Source organism: Mobula birostris, chromosome 12, assembly GCF_030028105.1.
Source record: "Mobula birostris isolate sMobBir1 chromosome 12, sMobBir1.hap1, whole genome shotgun sequence".
Lineage (NCBI taxonomy): Eukaryota > Metazoa > Chordata > Chondrichthyes > Myliobatiformes > Myliobatidae > Mobula > Mobula birostris.
In genome coordinates, this window is record NC_092381.1 from 13,823,536 (window position 1) to 13,845,142 (window position 21,607).

Here is a 21,607-nt window from a genome sequence, read left to right on the forward strand (position 1 = left end):
CATATCCCCTTGCAGAATCACAATATCCTTAGTGCAGTGTGGCCTTCCGCCTATGCTTGTATCCATCAGTAATTTTGGAAATGTTACGTTCTGTTCCTTCCTCTAGGTCATTGATGACCAGCCTGTTTACGGCCACCAGCAGAGAGGCGTTGGATCCCGTGAACTCCACCAGGGGCGTCCAAGGCTGGAGTCAGTGCTACCCCCATTGTTCACCTGGTAGAAGACAAGCTTTATTGTGGCTCGAGTCTGGATTTTATATGCTTTCTATCTTGTACGTGGCATGTGTGCTTTGTACTGTCTTTTGCACCTTGGCCCTGGAGTAATACTGTCTCGTTTGGCTGGATTCATGGGTGTTCATGTATGCTTGAACGACAATTAAACTTAAATTGAATAAATAGTGTACACTTGTGGACCAAGATCTGATCCTTGTGATACACCACTAGTTACTACCTTCTATTCTAAAAAGGACTAGAAGGAAGTTACTAGTTTGTAAGTCTGCTTTCTCAGACAGACAATTTTCAATCCATTCTAACATGCATCCTTCAATACGCAGACAGGAAAGCTTTCCAAGGGCTAGTCAAAACTATCCAACACATCACTGGCACCAGCTTACCTGCCATCAAGGACATGTATACAGAAAGGTGCCGGACATCATGAAGGATCCCACCCATCCTGCTCTTGGACTGTTCGTCCCACTCCCATCGGGGAGGAGGCTACGTAGCATCCATGCCAGGACCACCAGACTCAAAAACAGTTACTTTCCCCAAGCAACAAGGCTGATCAACACCTCCACCCACTAACCCACCCCTCCACACATCCAACCACCATTACTTTATTATTTCCTGTCACTCACCCTTTGTACAGACACTCCTGTGCCTTGTATCACTTTATGGACATGCAATGTATATAAACTATCTTATGTACTTATATTTATACTTATTGTGTGCTTTTTATTATTATTATTATGTTCTTCAGCTTAGTGTGTATTTTTTTGTATCAGATCCAGAAAAACAATTATTTTGTTCTCCTTTACACTTGTGTACTGGAAATGACACATAACAATCTTGAATCTTGAATCCCGTGGGATTTTAACATGTACCAGTGCCTTTTGAATATCTAAATGCATGACCACAGATTCCTGTCTATCAAATCTCCCTGTCACATTGTCAAATACTTTCAGCAAATCTGTCAAACACAGTTTAGTTTTCATCATCCCCCTTGGTTCAGTTGCTTCCCACCTACATCCGTGACACTTCACATGTTCTCAATCTCCTCGCTAACTTTAAATTCCCCCATCCTGACTACCTCAGTAATATCATGAATATCTAGTCTTCATACACTTCTATCTTCCATCAAGAAGGCCTTAAAGCTCTCCACTTCTTTCTCAGGGGCAGTTCCCCTCCACCACCACCCTCCTGTCTGGCAGAACTCATCTTCACCCTCAACAGATTTTCCTTTGGCTCTTCCCACTTTCTACAAACTCAAAGGGTAGCTATGGGCACCTGCTATGCTTGCCTTTTCACTGGCTACATAGAACATTCCATGTTCCAAGCCTTCCCTGGTAATGCTCCTGAACGCTTCCCACACTGCATTGACGCCACTTCATGCACCCATGCTCCCATGCTGAGCTCGTCAATTTCATCAACTTTGCCTCCAACTTTTATCCTGCCCTTAGATTCACATGGTCCATTTCTTGACACCACTTTCCCCCTTTTGCAATCCCTCTGTCTCCATCCCAGGAGACAAGATGTCTACCAAAACCTACCGCTTTTCACAGCTATCTTGACTATACCTCTTCCTACCCTATCTTCTGTAAAAATGCCATTTCGTTTTTTCAGTTCCTTCCTTCCTGCCACGTCTGTCCATTCCCAAGATGAAGCTTTCCCTTCCGGGTCATTCTCAACTACACCCCAGGAACCTCTGCATCCTACACGTTCTCTGCAACTTCCACCACCTTCACCAGGATCCTACCACCAAACACATCCTTACCTCCCTCCCCTCACTCTCTGCTTTCCATAGGCATCGCTCCCTTTGTGATTCTTTTGTCCATTCATTCTTCCCCACCAATCCCCCTCCTGTCGCATATCCCTGCAAGCCACAGAAACACCACACTCGCCCATCCACCTTCTCCCTCACCATCATTCAAGGTCCCAAACTGTCCTTTCGCATGAGGCACACTTCACCTGTTTGGGTCATCCATTGTATGTAGTGCTCCCAGTGTGGCCTCCTCAACATTGGTGAGACTCGACAAAAATTGGGGACCGCTTTGTTGAGCGCCTCCACTCCATCCACCAAAAGCAGAATTTCCCGGTGGCTGCCCATTTTAATTCCTATCCCCATTCCCGTTCCGACATGTCGGTCCATGGCCTCCTTGCCTGCCATGATGAGGCCACCCTCAGGGTGGAGGAGCAATATTTCATATTCTGAATGCATAGCCTCCCAACTGCTGGCAATTTTTTCCAATTTCTCCAACGTGGTGATTTTTTCCTCTCCCCCTTCCCTCCCAGTCTAACCTCTACCTACTTTTCTTCACCTGCCTATCACATCCTGCTGGGTCCCCTCCTCCTTCCCTTTCTCCATGGTCCACTCTCCTCTCCTATCAAGTTCCTTCTTCTCCAGCCCTTTACCTTTCCCGCCCACCTGGCTTCACCCATCACCCTTCCTCCTCCTCCTCCCCCCCCCATCTTTTTATTCTGTCATCTTTCCCCATTCCTTTCCAGTCCTGATGAACAATCTTGTTCCCAAAACGTCAACTGCTTATTCATTTCCATAGATGCTGCCTCCAGCATTGTGCGTGTTGCACTGGATTTCCAGCATCTGCAGAATCTCTTGTTTTCATAACACCATAATCTCAAGATAAAATCACATTCAGCTTTTCTAAATAGTCAGCCATTTCCTCTTTGTGAATTGACTCCAGCATTTTGCCAATGATAGCTGATAAGCCTAGAGTTTCTCCACCACCACTCTCCCCCCTCCCACCTCTATGCCTTTTTTCCTATTTTCAACAAAGCGGTCACATTGGCCATTTTACAATCTCCTGGGACCCTCCTGCAGTTTAGTGAACTATGAATGGCTGCACCATCTGTGCAGCCATTTCCTTTAAACACTTGAGCATGCAGTCCATCAGGGCATGAAGACTTGTCTGTTCATACAGTCATAGGGTCAGACTCTTCAGCCCATCTAGTCCGTGACAACCTGGCCTTCTGCCTATTACCATCTAGCTACACCAGGAATATATCCCTCCAGATCCCCTTCATCTGTGTACCTATCCAAACTTCTTTTAAATAATACAAATGAACCCACATCTACCACTTCCATTGGTTGCTCATTCAGCAATCAGAGTGATTTCCCTCTGATACACCTTAAACGCTTCACCTTTCACCCTAAACCTATGACCTCTAGTTTTTGTCTCACCCAATCTTAGTGGAAAAAGCCTATATGCATTTACCTTATCTATACCACATAATTTTGTATACCTCTATCAAATTTCCCCTCATTCTCCTATGCTCCATGGAATAAAGTCCTAACCTTTTCCTTTAACGCAGGTCTTCAAGTCCTGCAAACATCCTCGAAAATTTTCTCTCTACTCTTTCAAACTGATTGATATCTTTCTTGTAAGTAAGTGACCAAAACTGCTCACAGTACTCCAAATGTGGACTTCAGTTCAAAACCTTATTTGCTTGCATTCATTGTTCGTATAATCTGTTTTTCCCCCCTGTACATGATTGACAGTCTTTTATATGAGTTTTTTCATGTTTCTTTGTTTTATGGCTGCCTGTTTGGACTTTGATAGTAAATGCACTTTGAACTTAGAATTTAGAAGTTAGGCCTCACCAAAGCCTTATAGAACTTCAATATAACATCCCAACTCCTGATAGCTAAGATGTCCTCTCATTCTCTTGTACTCCAAGGAATAAAGTCTGAACCTATTCCCTAAATTTTCCCTACACTCTTTCAAGTTTACAGACAATATTGAAGACCAGAACTCCAGATAAAGCTCTAAATTTGGCCCCACCAACGGTTTGTACAACTTTAACGTTCCAACACCTGTACACAATTTCCTGATTGATGATGGCCAAGACATTCCCCATTGATGCAGCCAGCATCTAAGACCTCAGACTGCAGGTGATCAGGTTCAGAGGATTGGCATCGGAACAATAAATGCCTTAAATTTCTGCATTTGATCCAGATTTTAAAAAACATTCATTCTGCACTATATCTACTATTTAGGGGTTTTCTGTAACTGTTCCAAGAACTGCAAGAACACAGAGGAGGTTCGTTGGACTGAGAGAGAGCATGATCAAGAATCAGACATGTTCTCGAAGGACTGCGATCACATTAATTTTGGACTGGAGTCTGAATGAAGTCCAGTTACATTTTTCATCAATTGCCAAAAAAGTCACCTCAATCTGGCAGGTAATATTGGACTTGATAAATGGATTGTGGTATCAGACTTGATGAATGGATTGTTTTCTGCACAGATGGAGACTATTTGTCTCTCAGTGTCTGCATCAGTCAAAAGAGATTAGCAGCAATCTCATTCCACCCTCTCCTTATTATGTAACAACAAGTGCTTATGAAGCCAACTTTTTAATATGCTGAGAGTACTTCCTCCAATACCCTTTCAGACAGTGGGTTCCAGCTCCCACCAATACTTGAGTGGAAGCCTCTTTTTCCTCAGGACCCCCAACCCCCATCTGAAGTTCTTCTGGATGTCACTGAGATGATTCACTGTACTCCCTTTTGTCTATCACTCAAAAGAAGCAAATGCTTAAAACCTACAACGTTCCATCATCATTGCCCCAGTAACCCACAACGTTTCATCATCATCGCCCCAGTAACCCACAATGGTTCATCATCGCCCCAGTAACCCACGTTCCATCATCGTCGCCCCAGTAACCCACAACATTCCATCATTGCCCCAGTAACCTAGAATGTTCCATCATCATCGCCCTGGTAATCTACTGTTTTTCATCATCCTGTCATTGTCAGTACCAACAAGAGTCCCAACACAATTAGTAGACAGCTTTAGATTACAAGGTAGCATTACAAAAAGAGAATTTTGAATTTCAGCATGCAAAGCTCACACTTAAGTACAAAAGTTTTTAAATATTATTAAGGGAAATTAGGACATAGAACACTATAGGCCCTTCAGCCAACAATGTTGTGACAAAGCTTTCAACCAACTTCAAGGTCAATCTAATCCTTCTCTCCTACGTAGCTCTCCAATTTTCTATCTTACACATACCCATCTTAGAGTCTCTTGAATGTCCCTAATGTACTTGACTTGACCACTACCTCGGCAGTGCATTCCACGTATCCTCCACTTTCTGTGTAAGAAAAACTTACCTCTGACGTCCCCTCCTATACTTTCCTCCAGTCACCTTAAAATTATGTCCTCCCATATTAGCCATTTCTGCCCAGGAAAAAAGTCTCTGGTTGTCCACTTGATCTATGCCTCTTATCTTGTACACCTCTATCAAGTCACCTCTCATCCTCCTTTGCTCCAAAAATAGAAAAGCCCTTTTGGTTTGAATTCTTCCTAAACATTAGAGTACAAGATACAGTCTCCAGAAATGAGTACTGGTCAGGCACAGACTCACCTCGGTTTTCTTGGACACATCAGTCATGGCTGCTTTGTGCTCGACAGGCTCGTTGCAGTTAAATTGGACGCACCTTCACCTCAGACCTGCAGAGAAATGAGATGTTGCTGTGATCACACTTCCAACCTGATCAACATGAACTCATCCACAGGTTCAGCTGTTTGTCCATGAGGCAATGAATCATGAGGCTACACAGATCAATTAGCAATCCCAGGGTTTACTTTTTCAAACCCAGACTGGATCTACTATGCTATGGAGAAGAGGTCGGAAAAGCTGTTAAATCGTTATAAAAACTTAAATAGACTTCAGGAAAGATCATATAACTTTACAATAAAAACAGAAAATCCCCAAGATACTCAACCAGTCAGGCAGCATCTGTGGAAGAACAACCAATTCACTGTTTCAAGTTGAAACCCCTTCAGCAGGATTCTATGTCTCTTTCCACAGACTCTGCTTGACTTTTTGTACATCACGGGTCCTGAGTCCTCTCCAGAACTCAACTTCGCAGATGATCAGATTGACTTTCTGCATCCCACCTAGCCGCACTGGCTTTTCACTCTGTTTATCAAGGTGGAAAAAAGAATTGGAGGAAGTGTGTTCACCACCATCTGAGAAGGAGAACTCCAAAGTCTCATAGCTATCTGAGAGAGTTGGATAAGTCACCGGGACCAGAAGAGATATACCCCAGGCTAACATGGGAGGCATGGGAGGAGATTGCTGAGCCTCTGGCAATGATCTTTGCATCATCAAGAGGTTCTGGAGGATTGGAGGGTTGCAGAAGTTGTTCCTTTATTCAAGAAAGGGAGTTGAGATATCTCAGGAAATTATAGACCAGTGAGTCTTACTTCAGTGGTTGGTAAGTTGATGGAGAAGATCCTGAGAGGCAGGATTTATGAACATTTGGAGAGGTATAATATGATTAGGAATAGTCAGCATGGCTTTCTCAAGGGCAAGTCGTGCCTTACAAGCCTGATTGAAATTTTTGAGGATGTGACTAAACACATTGATGAAGGTAGAGCAGTAGATGTAGTGTATGTGGATTTCAGCAAGGCATTTGATAAGGTACCTCATGCAAGGCTTATTGAGAAAGTAAGGAAGCATGGGATCTAAGGGGACCTTGCTTTGTGGATCCAGATCCAGTTTGCCCACAGAAGGCAGGGAGTGGTTGTAGATGGATCATATTCTGCATGGAGGTCAGTGACCAGTGATATGCCTCAGGGATCTGTTCTGGGACTTCTTCTCTTCATAATGTTTATAAATGACCTGGATGAGGAAGTGGAGTGATGGGTTAGTAAATTTGCTGATGACACAAAGGTTAGGGGTGTTGTGGATAGTGTGGAGGGCTGTCAGAAGTTACAGTGGGACATTAATAGGGTGCAAAACTGGGCTGAGAAGTGGCAGATGGAGTTCAACCCAGGTAAGTGTGAGGTGCTTCATTTTGGTAGGTCAAATATAATGGCAGAATATAGTATTAATGATAAGACTCTTGGCAGTGTGGAGGGTCAGAGGGATCTCGGGGTCCAAGTCTATGGGCAGGTTTGACTGTGTGGTTAAGAAGGCATATGGTGCATTGGCCTTCATGAACCGTAGGATTGAGCTCAAGAGCTGAGAGGTAATGTTACAGCTATATGGGACCCTGGTCAGACCCCACTTGGAGTGCTATGCTCAGTTCTGGTCAACTCACTACAGCAGGGGTCCCCACCCTTTTTTGCATCGCAGACCGGTTTAATATTGACAATACTCTTGCGGACCAGCTGAGCGGGGGTGGGGGGGGGGTTGTTGTGTTCAAGTAGAGTTAAACTCACCTCAACATGTCTTTTACAGTTACGGTTGCCAACTTTCTCACTCCCAAGTAAGGGACAAAAGTAACAGTCAAATCCCGGGAGACTTTACCCCAGGAAAGACTACCATGACCACATGACCATGAAGCCTTGCGCGGGCACCTTTGTGTGCATGTGATGTGTGTATGCGCGTAAGTACCGATTTTTTTTCCCTTCCACAAATCTGCTTCATCTTCCCGACTATACTGTACATACATTATTTCTACTTTATATAGGCTGTGTATTTATCATATCACTCCTGCTTTTACTATATGTTAGTGTTATTTATTTTCAGTTTTGTGTGTTATTTGGTATGATTTGGTAGGTTTTTTTTGGGTCTGGAAAAGCTCAAAAATTTTTCCCATATAAATTAATGGTAATTGCTTCTTGGCTTCACGCCATTTCGGCATGAAAGGTTTCATAGGAACGCTCTACCTTAGCGGGGGAAATACGGGACAAACCAATTTAGCCCAATATACGGGATGTCCTGGCAAATACGGGACAGTTGGCAACCCCATGTTCAAGTTCAACAGTGCATGACAGGGAATGAGGAAAGGTGCAGCTGACTCATATCATTTCCTCATGGCCCAGGAGCACATGCTCTGCGGCCCAGTGGATGGGGACCGCTGCACTACAGGAAGGATGTGGAAACCATAGAAAGGGTGCAGAGGAGATTTACAAGGATGTTGCCTGGATTGGGGAGTATGCCTCTTGAGAATAGGTTGAGTGAACTCAGCCTTTTCTCCTTGGAGCGACGGAGGATGAGAGGTGACCTGATAGAGGTGTGTAAGATGCTGAGAGGCATTGATCGTGTGGATAGTCGGAGGCTTTTTTTCAGGGCTGAAATGGCTAGTATGAGAGGGCAGAGTTTTAAGGTGCTTGGAAGTAGGTACAGAGGAGCTGTCAGGGGTAAGTTTCTTTTATGCAGAGAGTGGTGAGTGCATGGAATGGGCTGCCGACGACAGGCGGATACAATAGGGCCTTTTAAGAGACTCTTGGATAAGTACGTGGAGTTTAGAGAAATAGAGGGCTATGGGTAACCCTAGGTAATTTCTAAGGTAAGGACATGTGTGGCACAGCTTTGTGGGCCGAAGGGCTGGTATTGTGCTGTAGGTTTTCTATGTTTCTATGAAAAAGAAATCCACTCCCCTCCCAATCTTAAATGTGTAACCCCTTATTTTAAGTAGTGACTATAAAGCATTGTCACAGTGACTGCACACTGAGTGGCTACACATGTTATAGGGTGGTTAAGGCGGCAAATGGTCTATTTGCCTTTATTAGTTGAGAAACTGAGTTCAAGAGTTGGGAAAGTATATTGCAGCCTTACCAAACTCTAGTTAGGCTGCATCTGCAGTATTGCTTTCAGTTTTGGCACCCTATCATAGGAAGGATGTCAAGGCTTTGGACAATGTGCAGAAGGGGTTTACCAGGATACTGCCTGGATTAGGGGGCATGTGCTATAATGAGAGGTTGGACAAATGTGTTGTTTTCTCTGGAGTGGCAGAGGCTGAGGGAAGATCTGATAAAGGTTTATAAGATTATGAGAGGCATAGAGTAGAGTAGCAAGGTGGAGATATGTCTCTACCAAAGAAGGTGTAAGGATCTTCTTCCCTCCTCTAGCCTGTAGGTCACCCTTCGGCAAGGTGTAACACCTACTTAGCCCCCCGATCAGGGTCTCGTGAAGCCATGGGAACAGGGTGGTTATGGTCGTATGTGCAGCTGCTGCATATCTCAAGTCCTGGTTATAGGATCACTGACGCCAGGCAGACAATCTCTGAAGATTATTGATAACAGCTGGGGTCACCTGTCTTGTAAAAAAAACTGCCCAGAAGGGGGCAATGGCAAACCACTTCTGTAGAAAAATTTGCCAAGATCACTCATGGTCATGAGACTATGATCGCCCACATCGTACAACACAGCACGTAACGATGATGAATGCGTGTAGACACCTTTTCCACAGTGTGGAAATATCTAATACCAGAGGGCTTACATTTAAGGTAGGTGGGAGTTAAGTTCAAAGGAAATGTGCAGAGCTAGTTTTGGTTTCAAGCACAGAGAGCGATGGTGCCTGGGGTGGTAGTAGAGGCAAAAACAATAGGGGCCTTCTTCAGGCACCTCTTAGATAGGTACATTAATGTGAGGGATAAGGATATTGTGCAGGCAGAAGGTATTATCTCAGTTGGAGATTTAATTACTAATTTTATTAATTTGACACAACATTGTGGGTCGAAAGGCTTGTTCCAGTGCTGCACTGTTCTATATTAATAGTTGCCATGGCAACACTATGGTGCAGCAGTTAGTATTGCTGCCTCAGAGGCCCAGAGATACAGGTTCAATCCTGACCTTGGGTGTTATCCATGTAGAGACTCTATATTCTCACTGTGACAAGAGCTTTTCCTGCCACTTCCTAAGTTTAATTGATTGTTGTAAACTGTCCCTTGGTGTAGACAAATAGTAAAGGAATCAAAGAGGAGTTAATGGACACAAGACAGAGACCTGCAGAGTTGTTGGAATACAGGGAAGCAGAGACTGGGACTGCCTGTTCTGGCCGCCAAGGGGGGAAATGCCGGAACTGGCCGTGTGCTACTGGATTCCGTGCTGGGTTTGAAGCTGGCCCTCCCCATCGGTGCTGCTCTCCAGTGTTTGCTCGGTGAGGGACAAGCTGGATTACATTCAACTGAGGCTGCACTGCATGATATGAGGAACTGCTGTGGGCTGCTCTTGCAGAAACATGGCCCCAGGACAACATTCATGCACCAAAGATTCAACACATGTTTATTATCAAAGCAAGAAACTGAAAATAACCCAAATTTTAAAAACTTCAAAAAAAAATCAAAAAACCAAAGAAAACGAAAACACTGCGATGAGAAAGAGAGAGAAAATAAAAACACTGTGCAAACACTAGAAGCAAGACACAGTATTCTGTACGAGAATGAGTCCCAGATCCACTCCTGGGGAATCCGAGTCCAAAGCCAAGCCTCAGTCCCCAGTTTTCACTCCAGTGGGGCAGAAACACTCAGCAGCCCGATCAGTTCACAGCCATGTCACCATGGAGAAAGGAATAAACATTCACGGGGGAACAAGCAAATTCAGCCCGACCCTTGCCTCTGTACCCAAAACTCAGGGTCTTGAGCTATACTATTATATTTTTATATAATTTTCCTAACTATTTTTTTGCTATCATAATTACGTGCTGTGTGCGACTGTGATTCTGTGTTGTACACCAGAAACACCAGGAATGCTGATCCGTTTGGCTGTATTCACGTGTGTAGTTGAATGACAATTAATCTTGAACCTCACTGATGAGATCAGCATGAATCTATTGACCAAACTGCCTCGTAAATCTTGATCCTACCACAAGACAAAAGATCCTCTGCATATCCGCGTTGTCACAACTTCCAAGAAACTTGCGTGTTAAAAGTGCCCATCACTTTTCTAAATGCCAGCTGATACGAGCCTAGCCTGCCCAATCTTATTTTGCCCCAAAAGACAACACACCCCTTCCAGATATCTGGTGAAGACCTGGACTGATTCCAACAATTTAATGCCTTTCCTTAAAAAGAAAGACCAATATTGTACATGATACAGATGTTCGAGGGCACAAGACAGGAACCTATGTGTGCAGAAAATGGAAGGATATGGACAGAAGGGATGAGCTTAGTTGGGCATTTGCTTCCTAATGAAGTGAGCTGGACACAACTTTGTGGATCAAAGGTCCCTGTCCCTGCCCTTGTGCTGTACTGTGTTATATTCTAGTACTGTGCATACACCCCCACCATTGGCTTACAACTGGAAAAAACCCTCCCTACTGTTCCCTTACCCGGTTTAGGTGACTCCATCGGGATGAAACTCCTGAACAAACCCCTGGTATCTAAAAAAAAAAACCACGAGAGAGGATTCTACTATTGCTTGGTTACCATGGGGAGTTTGAGAGGGCTTCTCTCCTACCAGCCCAGGGTATTAACAGCTCAAGGACCAATAACTTAAACAAAAACCCAAACCTGACCCAGCGCACAAGAAGAAAGGTTCAGTGAATGGGTCTACAAGGGAGACCAGATCCCGCAGGCACTATCAGAATGGCAAAGAAATTATATTGAACCTTCCTGAAGTACAATCTGGCCTCAGCTGGGTCCAAAGTGGATTCCATGAATGAAAGGGTTAACAATAAAGAGTGTTTGATGGTTCTGGCCATGTACTTGCTGGAGTTTAGAAGTTGGGGTGGGGGGGGGCGTTGGGAAGGTGGAAATGAATCCCATTGAAACCTATCGAATGTTGAAAGGCCTAGATAGAGTTCATGTGGAGAGGTGGTTTCTATAGTGGGGGAGTCTAGGACCAGAGGGCTCAGCCTCAGAATAGAGGAGCATCCATTTAGAACAGAGATGAGGAGGAATTTCTTTTCCAGTGAGTGGTGAATCTGCGGTATTCATTGCCACAGATGTAGACTTAAAACAGAGATTAATAGGTTCTTGATTAGTCAGAGCATCAAAGGTTATGGGGAATGTGGTTGAGAGGGATAATAAATCAGCCATGGTGGCAGACTCGATGGGCTGAAGAGTGTGGTTCTGCTCCCATGTCTAATGGTCTTAAAAGTGTTTATTGTCATTCTTCAATACAGGAGTGAAAAGAGAACAAAATGATTGTTGCTCCAGATCTGATGCAGATTTAAAAAACACACACACACAGTAAACAAAGAACACAATAAGAAAACAAGAAGAAATTAATTCTCAATGCTTCATTATAGAAAGGAAGTGGGCATAAGGGGGTCTACGAAAGATTTCCAAGAATTATTGTTGGGATGAGGAACTGCAGTCACAAGGACAGATTAGAGGCCAGAACGATTTTCTTTGAAGAGGAGAAAATTGATCACAGATTTGGAAGAAAGATATAAATCATGCCGTGTCTGGGCAGAGTCTATACTGGGAGGCTGTTCCCTTTGATGTGCTTGTCAAAATTCAAAGTTCAAAGTAAATTTATTATCAAAGCACATACATCTCACCATGAAAAACTTAGAACCATTTTCTTGCAGGCATACTCAAAAATCCATAATGGAATAATAACCATAACAAATCATTGAAAGACCACACCAACTTGGGTATTCAATCAATATACAAAAAACAACAAACTGTGCAAATACAAAAAGAAAAAAAAATAATAAATAAGCAACAAATACAGAACACGAGATGAAGAGTCCTTGAAAGTGAGTCCATTGACTCTAGGAACATTTCAATGATGGGGCAGGTAAAGTTATCCCCTTTGGTTTAACAGCCTGATGGTTGAGGGTAATAACTGTTCCTGAACCTGGTAGTGTGAGTCCTGAAGCTCCTGTACCTCCTTCCTGATGGCAGCAGTGAGAAGAGAGCATGATCTGGTTGGTGGGGGTCCCTAATGATGGATGCTGCTTTTCTGTGTCAACACTCCATGCAGATGTGTTCAACAGTGGGGAGGGCTTTACCCGTGATGGACTGGGCTGTATCCGCTATTTTTTGTAGGATTTTCTATTCAAGGGCATTGGTGTTTCCATACCAGGCTGTGATACAGCCAGTCAATATATTCTCCACTACACTTCTACAGAAATTACTCTTAAGTTTTAGATATCATGCCGAATCTTTATAAACTCCTGAAGAAGTAGAGGTGCTACAGTGCTTTCTTCATAATTGCATTTATGTGCTGGGCCCAGGACAGAGCCTCTGAGATAATAACACTAAGGAATTTAAAGTTGCTGACCCTCTCCCCCCTCTGATTCTCTGATGAACACTAGCTCATGGACGCAAACACGAGGAATTCTGCAGATGCTGGAAATTCAAGCAACACACATCAAAGTTGCTGGTGAACGCAGCAGGCCAGGCAGCATCTCTAGGAAGAGGTACAGTTGACGTTTCAGGCCGAGACCCTTCGTCTTCTGTACCTCTTCCTAGAGATGCTGCCTGGCCTGCTGCGCTCACCAGCAACTTTGATGTGTGTTACTGTCTCATGGACCTCTGGTTTCTTTCTCCTGAAGTCAATAATCAGCTCTTTGGTCTTGCTGACATTGAGTAAGAGGCTGTTGTTACGGCACCACTCAGCCGGATTTTCAGTCTCCCTCCTGTATGCTGACTCATCACCACCTTTGATTCAGCCTGCAACAGTGGTGTCAACAGCAGACTTGATTATGGCATTGTAGTGGTGTTTCACCACACAGTCACAAGTGTAAAATGAGTAGAGCCGGGGGCTAAGCACACAGCCTTATGGTGTACCTTTGCTGATGGAGATTGTGGAGGAGATGTTGTCGCCAATCTGAACTGACTGAGGTTTGCAAGTGAGGAACTCCGGGATCCAATTGCACAAGGAGGTATTGAGTCCAAGGTCGAGGAGCTTATTGATTAGTTTTGAGGGGATGATGGTATTGAATGCCGAGCTGCAGTCAATAAAGAACATCCTGATGCTGTCCAGATGTTCCAGGGTTTAGTGAAGAGCCAAAGAGATGACATCTGCTGTGGACCTGTTGCTCCAGTAGGCAAATTGGAGTGGATCCAAGTCACTTCTCAGGCAACAAACTCTCAAAATACTTCATCACTGTGGACGTAAGTGCTACTGGATGATAATCACTGAGGCAGGTTACCACACTCTTCTTAGGCACAGTACAAATGAAACCTGCTTGAATTAGATGGGTACCTCAGACTGCTGTAGCGAGAGGTTAAAGATCTGAGGGGACACTCCAGCAGCTGATCAGCACCGTTTTTTAGTGCTTGGCCAGGTACCCCATCTGGGCCACATGCTTTTTGTGGGTTCACCCTCCTGAAGGCTGCTCACACATTAGATTAGATTAGATTATGAGGACACTCAGTCCTCGTTTATTGTCATTTAGAAATGCATGCATTAAGAAATGATACAATGTTCCTCCAGTATGATATCACAGAAACACAGGACAGACCAAGACTAAAACTGACAAAAACCACATAATTATAACATATAGTTACAACAGTGCGAAGCAATACCGTAATTTGATAGGCACAGTAAAAAAAAGTCTCTAAGTCCCAATAGCCCATCACCTCGAAATGACAGATGCCATGAACCTCCAGCGCCGCAAACATGCTAATGCAGCACCCTGGAAGCACCCGACCACAGCCAACTCTGAGACTGTCCGAAAACTTCGAGCCTCCGACCAGTCCTCCGATACGGAGCACCATCTCTGCCAAGCGCTTCGACCCCGTCCCCGGCCGCCAAGCAACAGGCAAAGTCAAGGACTCGGGGCCTTCTCTTCCCAAGATTCTGGATCACACAGACATCAGCCTCAGAGATTGAAATCGCAGGATCATCAGGGACTGTGGGAGTTTGCGATTGTTCCTCTATGTTTTGATGGTCAAAGTGAAGGCATTGAGCTCATCTGGAAGTGAAGCCTTATTGTCACCTAGCACTTGATTTAACCATATCAGTGGTGATAGCATTCAAGCCCTGCCACAACTGTCGAGCATCCTTCGTTGATTCAAGGTTAGTCTGGAATTGCTACTTCACCCGAGAGAGCGCTTTCTGGAGATCCTACCTGGATCTCTTGTAACTTTCTTGGTCATCAGACTTAAATGCGTCTGATCTGACCCTCAGCAGATTACTGACCTCATGGTTCATCCAGGGCTTCTGGTTGAGGAAGACTGAAATATTTTGTGGGGCACACTCACCTACAACTGCTTTGATAAAGTCCGTGACAACCATGGTCACAGTCCAGTCCACTGACTCAAAGCAATCCCGTAACCACCCTTCTGCTTCTCGCAACCACCTCTGTTGCTCTAATGTCTGCCTGCACGCAGTACCAGGGGGTCACAGATATAAAATGAAGTGAAAAGAATCAAGAAGAGGGAAAATTTATATAAATTTTTTTTTAAATCAGTGTTGTTGGAATCTGGAATGCACTGCCAGGAAATCACAGAGATAGATTCCATTGAGGGCAAAGAGGGGACTGGATAACCTGTGTTGTGGACACAGCTCAGCACATTACAGAAGCCAGGCTCCCCTCCGTAGAGTCTGTCTATACTTCTTGCTGCCTCAGCACAGTAGCTAGTATAACCAAAGACCTCACCCACCCCAGACATGCTCTCTTCCCCCCTCTCCCATCTGGTACAAGGTACAAAAGCCTGAAAGCATGTACCACCAAGCTGAAGGACATCTTCTATGCTACTGTTAATCATAGTCATAGAAAAGTACAGCACAGAAACAGGCCCTTCATCCCATCTCATCTGTGCTGAGCTATTTAAACTGCCTAGTCCCATCGACCTGCACTGGGACCACACCCCTCCATACTCCTACCATCCATGTACCTATCCAAATTTCTCTTAAACATTGAGATCGAGTTTGCATGCATCACTTGTGCTGGCAGCTTATTACACGTTCTCACAATCCTCAGAGTGATGACGTTTCCCCTCATGTCCCCCTTCAGTTTTGCGCCTTTCACCCCTAACCCATGATCTCTGGTTGTAGTCCCACTCAGCCTCAGTGGAAAAGGCCTCCTTGTATTTATCCAATTTATGTGCCTCAATCTTGTATACCTCTATCAAATCTCCTCTCAATCTTCTACTTTCCAAGGAATAAACTGCTAACCTATTCATCCTTTCCTTATAACTCAGGTGCTCCAGACCTGGCAACATCCTTGTAAATTTTCTCTGTAACTCTTTCAACCTTGTTTATATCTTTCCTGTAGGTGGGCGACCAGAACTGCAGACAATACTCCAAATTAGCCCTCACCAATGTGTCATACAACTTCAACATAACATCCCATCTCCTGTTACCAACACTGTTATAAGACTATTGAATAGTTCCCTGGTATGAAAAGATGGACGTTTGACCTCACAACCTACTCATTATGATCTTACATCCTACTCTTCACCTGCACTGCACTTTCTCTGCGGCTGTTACACTTTATTCTGCACTGCTATTGTTTTAGCTTAATACACTGTCTAATGATTTGATCTGTATGAATATGTAAGACAAGCTCTTCCACTGTACCTCAGTAGATGTGACAATAATAACTTTGGTTCCAATACGTGGTGGAGAAAAATGTGTAAAGCCAGTGGGAAAAGGCTTAGACAGGACAGGCTGTAGCCATGCCAGGCACCTATGATAATCGTAGACTGAGCTCTGAATACTGTGTTTAACACCCACATCAGACTTATTGGGAGGAAAACCATTTAAGTAAAGCAATAACTAATGGACATAACAAGGAGAAGGTTTCTCCACGTCAGGTCTTTGGCCTTTACATTTGATATGGGAGCCCAACCAAAGTTCTATTTCTCTTGCTTGGTTTTCCTGCTTTATTTTCTTTCTCCCTCTCCCTCTCTCGTTTCATCCCATTTCACATATCCACCAGATGCCTGGAACTCTGGAATGTGTTGTATTGACGTAGCCAGGATAAGCTCGTGTCCAGAAGGCAATTCAGATTCCTTTGCAACACAACACTGAGGAATGTTAGACCTCGAACCGATCACAGGCTGAGTCCAGACTGGAGGCTGCATTTTAAACAGCATTCAATTCACAGTGTTCTTATTTCCAACTCTGTTAGACAAAGGCATTTGGAACCATTTCACAATCTTTCAACCTGCTGAGATGTAAGAGTATGTTTTCTCCAACTTTCTCCCCTTGTCCTGAAAGTGCTGGGTCTGAGACTTGTCAAGTTCCCCTCTCTGCTGCACGGCCTCTAACCAAGTATACAAGTGACAGTAGAGGGCAGAAGAGATGCTTGTGCAGAGAGAAAAAAAATCACAGTATGTTCAAATCCAAAGTAAATATATTATCAACATACGTACATGTTACCGTATACTACTGTGAGGTTCATTTTCTTGCGGGCATTCACAGAAGATACAAAGAAGTACAGTAGAGTTAATCAATACTGCTAGAATGGGTAACAGCTTCCTCTCTCAGGCTGTGAGACTAATGAATACCCTGCCACCACCGAGATCTCACCATTAGGACAGCAAGCCGTTTACTGGTGGTGCACACTACATGCACTTTGAATTATAGTTTATTAACTTATTTGTGGTAATATTTTGCTTTATGTGTTGTGTGTGATATATGCATTGTGGGTACTCTGTGGTCCAGAGAAATGTCGTTCGTTAGGCTGTTTATGTACAGCCAGATGACAACAAACTTGAATGAAAGCCACACACAAAGCAAAGACAGACCTGCAGCTCATGTTCAAAAGGTAGACTGTACAAATGCAAAATAAAACAAATAATAAATAATAGCAACGCACATCAAAGTTGCTGGTGAACGCAGCAGGCCAGGCAGTGTCTCTAGGAAGAGGTACAGTCGACGTTTTGGGCCGAGACCGTTCGTCAGGACTAACTGAAGGAAGAGCTAGTAAGAGATTTGAAAGTGGGAGGGGGAGGGGGAGATCCAAAATGATAGGAGAAGACAGGAGGGGGAGGGATGGAGCCAAGAACTGGACAGATGATTGGCAAAGGGGATACGAGAGGATCATGGGACAGGAGGCCCAGGGAGAAAGAAAAAGGGGGAGGGGGGAAAAACCCAGAGGATGGGCAAGGGGTATAGTCAGAGGGACAGAGGGAGAAAAAGGAGAGTGAGAGAAAGAATGTGTGTATATAAATAAATAATGGATGGGGTACGAGGGGGAGGTGGGGCATTCGCAGAAGTTAGAGAAGTCGATGTTCATGCCATCAGGTTGGAGGCTACCCAGACGGAATATAAGGTGTTGTTCCTCCAACCTGAGTGTGGCTTCATCTTTACAGTAGAGGAGGCCGTGGATAGACATATCAGAATGGGAATGGGATGTGGAATTAAAATAGGTGGCCACTGGGATTCCCATTCTGATATATCTATCCACAGCCTCCTCTACTGTAAAGATGAAGCCACACTCAGGTTGGAGGAACAACACCTTATATTCCGTCTGGGTAGCCTCCAACCTGGTGGCATGAACATTGACTTCTCAAACTTCTGCGAATGCCCCACCTCCCCCTCGTACCCCATCTGTTATTTATTTATATACACACATATTTTCTCTCTCTCTCCTTTTTCTCCCTCTGTCCCTCTCACTTTACCCCTTGCCCATTGAAACTCCTTCAATAACTCCAAAAGACTGAAGTAGGGTAAGTACTGAAAGGCTTTTATTCGCTGTACAATATGACCTCCATGCTGAGTGTCTGCCCCTGGACTGAGGGGGAGGGGCAAGGCAAAATCACCTTTATTCAGGGATCTGTGGGAGGAGCCACAGGGGCAGTCAGCAGAGGGGCGTGTCCAGACAGTTAATCCAGTTACAACATATATATGGTTTACCACACCCATCCTCTGGGTTCCCCCCCCCTTTCCTTCTCCCTGGGCCTCCTGTCCCATGATCCTCTTGTATCCCTTTTGCCAATCACCTGTCCAGCTCTTGGTTCCATCCCTCCCCCTCCCGTCTTCTCCTATCATTTCGGATCTCCCCCTCCCCCTCCCACTTTCAAATCCCTTACTAGCTCTTCCTTCAGTTAGTCCTGACGAAGGGTCTCGGCCTGAAACGTCGACTGTACCTCTTCCTAGAGATGCTGCCTGGCCTGCTGCGTTCACCAGCAACTTTGATGTGTGTTGCTTGAATTTCCAGCATCTGCAGAATTCCTCGTGTTTGCGAAATAATAAATAATTCTGAGAGCACGAGTTGTAGAGTCATTGAAAGTGTGTCCTTTGGTAGTGGAGTCAGTTCTGAGTTGAGGTGAGTGAAGTTACCCACGCTGGTTCAGGAGTCTAATGGTTGAGGGGTAGTAGCTGTTCCTGAAGCTAGTGGTGAGGGACGCAAGCAGCAGTGAGGCGAGAGCACGGCCTGGATAGTGGGGAAATGGATGGTGGCAGAGAAACATTCGAATGTGGAGCAAGACAGACAATGGTGGATGGAGCTCGTTTCCTTCCCTGATTCAGAATCAGGTTTAATAGCATTGACTTGTGCCATGAAATTTGTTATTTTGAGGCAGCAGTACAGTGTATTACATAAAATATACTGTACCATTATAGTAAAAATATTTTTAAATAATTAAATAGTGCCAAAAGAGAGCAGAAAAGTAGTGAAGTAGTGATCATGGCTGCATTGCCCATTCAGAGACCTGATGGCAGAGGGGCAAGGAGTTGTTCCTAACATGTTGAGTGTGTTTTTTCCACCCCTGAGATCTGAGATGCCTTCACCCACAGCTCCTGTTGATAGAGCCTTGGCATCCATCGGAATCAGAGAAGGCAAAGGGCAACTTTCTCATCAGAGGGACTGCACTTCAGATGGGACATTACCCCTTGTTGCTCTTTCAGTCGGTCAAAATGAAATCCCACAGCCGCATTTTGAAAAACACATGAATTATTCACACTCTCCAATCCAGTACCGATCCCTCAATTTCGCAGGGGCTGATGTGTGGAAACTTGCTGCGCATGTATTATTAAACGTAGAATATAGAACAGTACCAGCCCTTCTGCCCAAGATGATGTGCTGACCATTACCTACTCGATCAATATAACTCTTCCCTCCCATATTGACCTCCTTTTTTTTGTCCATCCATGTTCCTATTAAAGAGTCCCCTAAAAGTTCCTAATGTATCCGCCCCAACCACCACCCCTGGCAGCACGTTCCACACACCCACCACTCTTTACAAACACCTCCCTCACTGCTCCCTCAATACTTTCCTCCAGACACCTTAAAATTATGCCCACTTGTTTTAGCCATTTCTGCCTTGGGAAGAAGTCACTGGCTGTTCACTCTATCAATGCCTCTTATTTTGTACACCTCTATCAAGCCACTTCTCATCCTCCTTCGCGCCAAAGAGAAAAGCCCTAGCTCATTCACCTATCCTCAAAAGAAAACTTCTCTAACCCAGGCATCATCCTGGTAAATCTCTTCTGCATCCTTCTAAAGCTTGCACATCCTTCCCAAAATGAGGAATATTTTCTACATCACGCCACTTCAAGAATAATTCATAGCTGCAGAAGGCTTTCAGAACTGACATGCAATAGATGTGCGTGTTCTTAAACTTTGCTAATGTCGAAGTGTTTGTTATTAAGTCCCTTTTGCTAGATCATAGTTTCATAGCTGACAGCAATGTCACAACCTCATCCTGTAAAAACCCAGAGCTGCTGAAATGCCAACAGGAGCTCCAAAGTCATCCCTGGGAGAGGAAAGATCTAGAAGGTGGGCTACACCTGGGGACAATATAAAGGACTGACCCAGGCTAGAGGATTCTGGCAAACTGCGGTCAGTGGCCTGTGCCCCAGTAGGGGTGACGGGCTTAAGAAGAAGGAGAATGCTGTTGGACAACACATCCAAACATTATACACAAGATACAATAATGTCACAAATGCAAGTTAAAATAGTAAACTTTTCATTCTAGTTATTTTTTTGTACTACAAAATTACCACCCCAGGCACAATACACTCAGTAGCCACTTTGATAGGTACCTCCTGTATCTAACAAAGTGGCCACTGAGATGCTGCTCAAGCCCATCCACTTCAAGGTTCAACATGTGTTTTCAGAGATGGTCTTCTGCACATCACGTAACGTGTGGTTATGTGAGTTACTGTCACCTTCCTGTCAGCTGGAAGCACCCTGGCCTTTCTCCTCTGACTTCAAAGCTCAAAGTAAATTTATGATCAAAGTACATACATGTTAACATATACAACCCTGAGGTTCATATTCTTGCGGGCATACTCAATAAATCCATAATAGAATAATAGAAGCATAACAGAATCAATGAAAGACCGTACCAACTTGGGCATTCAACCAGTGTGCAAAAGACAACAAACTGTGCAAATACAAAAAGAGAGAAATAATAATAATAAGTAAGTAAGCAATAAAGAACATGAGATGACAAGTCCTTGAATGTGAATTCATTGGTTGTGGGAACATTTCAAAGATGGAGCAACTGAAGTGAGAGAAGTTATCTTCTTTGCTTCAAGAGTCTCATGATTGAGGGCAGTAACTGTTCCTGATTCTGGTGGTGTAGGTCCTAAGGCTCCTGTACCTTCTTCCTGATAGCTGCAGTGAGAAGACAACATATCCCTGAGGTGGATACCACTTTCCTGCAACAAAGCTTCATGTAGATGTGCTCAATTTTGGGGAGTGCTTTACCCGAGATGGACTGGGCTGTATCTACTACCTTTTGTAGGATTTTCTATTCGAGGGCATTGGTGTTTCCATACCAGGCAGTGATGCAGCCAGTCAATACCACTGCACATTTTGTCAAGTCTGTCAAATTT

At 44.3% G+C, this 21,607-nt stretch overlaps 1 protein-coding gene across 6 annotated transcripts in view; it reads right to left on the bottom strand.

Annotated features, from left to right (window-relative positions):
- nexn (nexilin (F actin binding protein)) overlaps positions 1 to 21,607 on the bottom strand; it is a 95,133-nt gene that overhangs the window by 42,496 nt on the left and 31,030 nt on the right. For all 6 annotated transcript variants that reach the window (XM_072273329.1, XM_072273327.1, XM_072273324.1 and 3 more), the window contains one exon: positions 5,604 to 5,689. In XM_072273329.1, the coding sequence (XP_072129430.1) occupies positions 5,604 to 5,630 (27 nt within the window). In that variant the 5' untranslated portion in view covers positions 5,631 to 5,689. The remainder of the gene's footprint in view (positions 1 to 5,603; positions 5,690 to 21,607) is intronic.